The 6,591-nt window shown below is 68.4% G+C and overlaps 3 protein-coding genes across 3 annotated transcripts; 1 reads left to right on the top strand and 2 right to left on the bottom strand.

Moving 5' to 3' along the window:
• Positions 1–737: 737 nt before the first annotated feature.
• Positions 738–4,120, top strand: MNEG_8459 (hypothetical protein; the record flags this gene model as incomplete). The annotated part of the gene is made up of 5 exons (XM_014043072.1): positions 738–1,283; positions 1,463–1,681; positions 1,899–1,994; positions 2,234–3,034; positions 3,305–4,120. 5 exons carry the CDS (start codon positions 738–740, stop codon positions 4,118–4,120), a joined length of 2,478 nt encoding a protein of 825 aa, XP_013898526.1.
• A 604-nt stretch (positions 4,121–4,724) lies between these two features.
• Positions 4,725–5,188, bottom strand: MNEG_8458 (hypothetical protein; the record flags this gene model as incomplete). The annotated part of the gene is made up of 2 exons (XM_014043071.1): positions 4,725–4,900; positions 5,110–5,188. 2 exons carry the CDS (start codon positions 5,186–5,188, stop codon positions 4,725–4,727), a joined length of 255 nt encoding a protein of 84 aa, XP_013898525.1.
• Positions 5,189–5,953: 765 nt separating this feature from the next.
• MNEG_8457 (hypothetical protein) lies at positions 5,954–6,567 on the bottom strand (the record flags this gene model as incomplete). Its single annotated transcript, XM_014043070.1, has 3 exons — positions 5,954–6,025; positions 6,238–6,387; positions 6,553–6,567. The coding sequence occupies 3 exons, from the start codon at positions 6,565–6,567 to the stop codon at positions 5,954–5,956; spliced, it is 237 nt and encodes a 78-aa protein (XP_013898524.1).
• Positions 6,568–6,591: the final 24 nt, after the last annotated feature.

The raw sequence follows: 6,591 nt of genomic DNA, 5'->3' as shown, positions 1-6,591 counted from the left end.
GCTGCGTGGGGGGACGCAGAGCCTCGCACCCGGCAGCGTGACCGCGGCGGCCAGCGCGCGGGGCAGGACGCACAAGACCCGCAAGCGGGCCGCAAAGGTCGCGCGGCGCCTGCAGGCCGCGGGGTGAGCGGGTCGAGGGAAGGGGGGTAAATGTCCGTGAACCGGCAAGCCTGGCGCGGCATCTGAGGGCGCCTGGCCCCGCTGATCGGCTGCCGCGCAGCGAGGCGAGGGAGCGGCCCGGGCTGCCTTGTATTTGGACTGCGTCACCCCGACTGCATTGTTTGGACTGCGACCGCAAATTGGCCCGACCGTCGCGGCGCCGCGCCGACGCCAGCGCCGTCCCTCTCGCTTCCGCCACGGATTGCACGCACCGCAGGGCGCCGTTTGAGGAGCAGCCGGAGGCCGCGGCACTGGTGGAAAGCCAAGAGGGGCGGGAGCTGCTGGCGTATTGGGCGCCGCACCTCCGGGTGCTGGGAGTCACGCCGCCACCCCTGCCGCTGCGAGAGGCGGCCGCGGAGGACGCTGCCGAAGGGCAAGAGTTCCGAGAGCAGCAGGTAGAGCAGCAGCAGCAGCAGCAGCAGCAGCAGCAGCAGCAGCAGGAGGAGGAGGAGCAGCGGCAGCAGCAGCAGGAGCAGCAGCAGCAGCAGCAGCAGGAGCAGCAGCAGCAGGTAGAGCAGCAGGTAAAGCAGCAGCAGATAGAGCCGAAGCAACAGCATATAGAGCACAAGCAGCAGCTTATGGAACAGCAGCAGCAGCAGCGGCAGCAGGCGAGGCAGCAACAGCCTTTCCGCCGGAGCCTCAGTCGGTTGCCTCAGCAGCAGCCCATTGCCACCCCAGCCGGCCGGGTCGCCATCGGACCCAGGGCAGCACCCAGCAGCGGCGGCGGCGGCAAGGCGGACGCACAGGCGCAGGCGGACCAAAAGGCGGCCTCCTCCAAGGCTGGCGCCGACGTTGCCAGCAGGACTGGTGGCGGCGGCGCTGCCGACGCAGCCCTGAAGCGCAGCCCGACGCCGCAGGAGCGCGCGGCTGCGTTGGAGTGGCTGGCGCGCTCTGTGATTGAGCAGCAGCCGCAGCGGCCGGGGCTTATCTGCGCGGTCGCGCGGCGCAGCGGGCTTCAGGCGCTGCTGTGCAGTCAGATACTGGAGCGGGCGGCCCTGGGCGGCGAGCGCAGGCGTGGCGTCGGCGTCGGCGGCGCGAGCAGCGGCGGCATGAGCAGCGGCGGCGTGAGCAGCGACGGCGGCGCGGGGCGCGGCATGAGCTTGAAGCCGCACTCGGCGCTGCTGGTGAGGACGGGGCGCCCGGCATCGACGACGCGCGACGTGGCTGAGCGGCCGGCTGATCGTGCGCTTTGAGTGTTTGTAGTTGCCGCAGCTTGTCAAGCACGCCTCCTGCTCACGGCGCCGCGAACACCCCACACCCTGAAGCGAGCCGTGCTTCCGCGCACACACTGGCCCTTGCACAGGCATGCATGCTGGACGCGCTGCTGCTGCTGCTCTCGTGCCCATCCGGCCGCGACTGCCTGCTGTCCGACGCGCCCTCGCCGCCCGCGTTTGCGCGGCTCTGCCTGGCGGCGCTGGACCGCTGCAACGGGCTGGACGACTGCTGCGGCGACGACGACGGCGGCGGCGGCGGCGGCGGGGGCGGGGGCCTCGACGCAGCGCTGCTGGAGCGCCTGCTGCGGGTGAGGGGCCCCGCCGCGCGACGCGCCGCGTCGCCCGTGATAAACAGACGCGCGCACGAACGCTCGCCTGGGGTGCACAGGTGTTTGCGGCCTCTTCGCCAAGAGGGCGCCGCAGCGGTTTCTGCATGTTCTGTCCCGCCCGCTGAGGTCACTGGCGGGTGTGCGCCGCCTTGCATTCGGGCGCCCCGCCCGCCTCCTGCCCCGACCGCACCCCCAGGTGCTGCTGGCGCTGCTGCGGCAGGAGCCGCCGCCTGGCCCGCGGCTGGAGGGGGCGCAGGACGGGCTCGTGTCATACTGCGTGGCCGCAGGGGTGGTGCACCGCGTTGCCGCGGCGTTTGCGCTGTTCGACGGGCCGCAGGCGAGTGGGGCCGGCGGCTGAGCGCGCCGTGGGTTGCCAGGTCTGGCGCAACACGTGTGGCTTGGTCATGGGGGCTGGACCCGACAGATATCTTTAGGTTTCTCAACGCACGAGACGTCCACTCCAGAGCCGCCGTGATTGCCGCGCGCCCAAACGCTGGCTCCCTTCCCTTGCTCCCTGCGACCACCCGGCAGGCCGCCAGCGCGCCGGTGCCGCCCTACGTGCTGCTGTGCCTCCGCCTGCTGCGCGCCATGACGGCATGCCCCCATACCCCCGCCGAGGCCGACCCCGCCGCCGACCCCGCGGCATCCGCGGCGGCGGCGCCGCGGCCATTGATGCCGGGCCGCCTGTGGCCGGGCACGCCGCCGAAGACGGCCGGCCTTGTCATTGCGCTCCACGAGACGAGCTGCGCCGGCCTGCTCAGCCTGCTGACCGGCGTGCTGCTGCACGCGTCGCCCTCGTGCACCGTCGCCGACGCGTCGGCGCGGCAGCTGCCCGGCAACTTCCCAGAGGCGGCCAGGCTGGTGCTGCAGGTGCTGAACAACGTGTGCCGCCTGGACCTGCTGGCTGCGCAGCAGATCCTGGCCAGCACGCACAACAGGCTCGAGTTTTACCACCTAGTGGCGTTCCTCCTGGCCTACTGCACAGAGCAGTGGCCGTCGCCCGCGGGCGGGGCTGCGGCGGGCGCGGCGCCGGCCAAGCAAGCGGTGGCGGCTGGCGGCGCCGCGGCGGCGGCGGCAGGGGTGCGGAGGGCGGCGATGCGGGCGGGGCCGGGCACGGGCACGAGCGCGTGGGCAGCGCGGCCGCGGCCGCGGGCGGCGCCGAAGATCGCGGCGGCCGCAGCGGCAGCTGAGGTGGCGGCGGCGGTTAAGGCGGCGGCGGAGCTCGAGGCGTCGCTGCTGCCGTGCAGCGGGCGGCGCCACCCCCTGGCCGCCCTGATGGACGAGGTGCTGCTGCTCGTCGGTTATTTCTCTGTGGACAACCCGAGCAACCAGGTGCACGAGCGACGCTTCGGGGCGTGGGGAGGGTTGGGGGGCGGGGGAGAGGGGCTAGGGGAAGGTAAATTCGGCAAGTTGTGGCTGGTGTGCCGCAGCTGCGTTGCCACTGATAACCCCTGCAGGCCTTAGTGCCGACTCACCTTGTACATGGATGCCACTCCCGTTCATTCAGACAATAGGCTGCTTTTCCATCCCACCCTCCCTTGAAACCCCCAATAATCATCCCCAACCCGTCCCCGTGAAACCACATAAACCCATGCCAACCAGGGCATGCTGCAGTGGGGCGAGGTGAGCTTGGCCCAGCGACTCTGCCAAGCGCCCGCGCCCTACTTCGTGCGACCCGCGCTGGCCGCCGTCGCAGCGCCTTCGCTCGTGGCGGTGTGCTTCAAGGCGGAGCGCGCCTGCGACCTGGTGGAGCGCTTCCTGCCCCCCCAGCTGCTGCTGGACTTTGTCGCGGCGCACGCCGAGCGGCGGCGCGGGGCGGGGGCACTGCAAGGGGTGCAGGAGGGGCGGCAAGCAGTTGAGGAAGGGCCGCAGCAGCGGGAGGAGCAGCAGCAGCAGCAGCAGCAGCAGCAGCAGCAGCAGCAGCAGCAGCAGCAGCAGCAGCAGCAGCAGCAGCAGCAGCAGCAGCAACGCGTTGATGGGCAGGATCCAGAGCAAGTTGGGACCAAGGATCAGGGGCAGCAGCAGAGGGCAACACGCGAGCAGCAGCCTACTGCCAACCAACAGCCGCCAAGGCGCCAGCAGCAGGCGGCTCATCAGCAGCGGCCAGGCGCTGCTGCGGGCCGCCGCCAGCCGCGGCGCCCCCCTCCACCAGCGGCGCTGCCGCCGGGGCGCGCGGCGGCACAGGCAGCGGTGTGCGCGCGCTTCAGTTTTGCGGAGAGGTTTCCATGCGCAGCGCTGGAAGAGGCGGTTGCCTTTTTCAAAGCCAGGGTAGAGCGGCAGCAGCAGCAGCAGCAGGCGGCGGCGGCGGCACGGGAGGCTGAGGCAGGGCCCGCCTCGCAGCAGGCTGAGGGTGGATGCCTCGCGACTGCGCCCAAAAAGCAGTCCGTGGTGACTGTTCGAGCTGTGCTCTCATCATAGATATGCATGCAAATGCTGGTCCAGGACTCAGGTAGCGCTGCTTTCACACGCGATGCCAAGTGCCTTTGCTGAGGAGTTGCAGGGTTTCGCGCACTGGATTGTGCTGAGCGCGGCCCCTTGCCCAACCGCATCAGTGTAACCCTTGCGGCTGCTGGGCAGCTTGTGTGCGTGAGAGGGGCTGCTATGCAACATATGCATAACAAATGCCAAACACGGGCGCCTGCGCAGGGAACTGGGTCAGGCGACTGCAATGCGGGTAAGACACAAGGTGGCTGAGGATGACGAGACAGCACACAAGTGGGGGCAGGGTAAGGGGTGGGCCTGCTCTCCGATCCCAAGTCCCTAGACAGTTGCTGTAGCTGCAAGGGTTATCGCCTGTGTCTGGCAAACGAGGAGCTGTTCCCAACCACCGCTGAGCTGCTGATCAGGGCCAGAGACCACACCAGAGGTATGCAGTGGTGTTACAACTACTGTAATGACCCTGGCCGGCCGGCAATCAGGGGAATGCTACCAATCATTGAGGAAAAGGCAGGGCCGCACAACATGCATTTCCAGCATGGCGGGGCAAGACGACCGAAACCTGCGCCTGGAGGGGCACTGCCGCTTAGTGCGAGCCGCGGCCGCGCAGGATGGGGTTGGGCAGGGCGACGTTGAGGCCAACGATGTTCTGCACCGACCAGGGGTAGCGGCGGATGGTCAGGGGGCCGGCCGAGGTGCGCACGTTGATCGGGGGCTCGGGCCAGCCCTGCAGCAGCTTGCGGGCGGGGGCGGCGGTGGCGGCTGCGGGGAAAGGGGAGGGGAGATGGGAGAGAGTAGGGATGGGGTGGGTGAGCGCGTTTGGAATTGGGTTGGGAGGCGGGTACCGGCTGCGCAGAGGATGCAAGAAACGCGCACCGCAGCCCGACAGAGCCGTCAGCCAGAGCGCCGCCTGCTTCGGTCTGCCCACGGACTGCATGCCCACGCCGCAAGAGCCTGGCGCAGGTGCTCACCCTGCTGCACCTCAGCACTGGCCAGAGCCAGAACGCAGAAGACGGCAAACACGCTGAGGAGGATCGAGGAGCGGGCCATCTTTGCTTCGAGTCGAGCGGCTCGGGCTGCGGGTGGATGGAAGTAGGCACAACAAAGGGCAGGCCAGATTGAATTATTATAAGTTTGAATGGTGTTTTAAAGTGTTGGCATGGGGTGAGAGCGCGGCTGAGACTCCAAGAAGCGTTTGCCCATGAACTGCCGGCTGACACTGAGCGGCACAGGCTGGCAGGGCAAGTGACAAAGGATGTATGCACTGAATGCAAGCGGGTGGAGAGGCACGAGGCCCCCTGTGGGCTGCGGCCTTGGCTTGCTTGTGACATCGCGTTGCTCACCGAGTGCTGAGGGCTTGGGCTGTAGATGACTGCCTTGAGAGTGCTTGAAGTGGCGAGTGAAGATTGTGGAGGGCTCTCTGCGTTAAGAAGGGGTTTGTAACTCGTCCGCTCCGCCTGGTGACCCGCGCCATGACTGTTTGTCAACAGCGGCTGGCTGGTTCCTCGGCTGGCTCCCTTTACGGCGGCTGACAATCTCGTAACTGCATCAAACGTTTATGTTTGTTGATCCTGTACCGCGCACGGGCCTGGCCTTTCGGGATCGCGTGACTTGCGGACTCGCCGTCGCATGCAGCCGCCAAACACCTTGTACGTGGGAGCGTTGCGTGAGAAAAAAGGTTGCGCAAAACACATGTTACTTCGCACTTTCTCATGCCGACTGCGAGCAAATGCCAGGTTGCAAAAGCACAGCGTAGCGCGCACTCCCAGACAGCGGCGCTGCAGCGACATCCTCAGGCCCCCTGCACCCCACCCTTCACGGAACCTGCAACGGGCCGGCCAGCGCAGCAAGGTCGGTATCCCCCTCTGGGGGCCCCAGCGTCAGCCCCTGCGGAGGCCAGCAACAGCGGGGGCGAGCGCACCGCGGCCGGCTGCCTGTTAGCAACAGCGGCGATCACTGCAGCACCACTGGCAGGCGAGCACACGCCCTGACCGCAGTCGATCTGAACGCAGCCACCTCGCTGCATGCGCGCGCTTTCTGAACGCGGCTCGCGAGCGCGAAGCCCTGGCCCCACCCCGAAGCACCAAGGGCGCCCGCACCTGCACGTTGAGCCCCAGCCCGCCCAGCGCCCGCTTGAGCGCAGCCTCTGCAGCGGCGCGCTTGGCGAAGGCGTGCGTGCGGTCGTCCATCCCCTCGGGCTGCGGCACCGCAGCAGCAGCGTCCCACGCGCTGGCAAAGGCGTCGTGTATCTGCAGGGGCGTGTGGCAAGGGGAGCGTGGGTGGGGGGGCGGGTGGGCAGGTATCGGGAGGAGCGGGCTGATGCGGGCATGGCCGGTGCATGTTCCTGCCGTTGCATGACAACGTGCAAGTGGACTGGTCCAAAATCAAGCAAGCAGGTTGATGCGCGTGCATACAAAGTCGCTGACCATCGCATGCGTCAGCGCGAGCATATG

Source organism: Monoraphidium neglectum (genome assembly GCF_000611645.1).
Source record: "Monoraphidium neglectum strain SAG 48.87 unplaced genomic scaffold scaffold01609, whole genome shotgun sequence".
Taxonomy (NCBI): domain Eukaryota; kingdom Viridiplantae; phylum Chlorophyta; class Chlorophyceae; order Sphaeropleales; family Selenastraceae; genus Monoraphidium; species Monoraphidium neglectum.
This window is presented reverse-complemented; position numbering and strand designations above follow the sequence as displayed.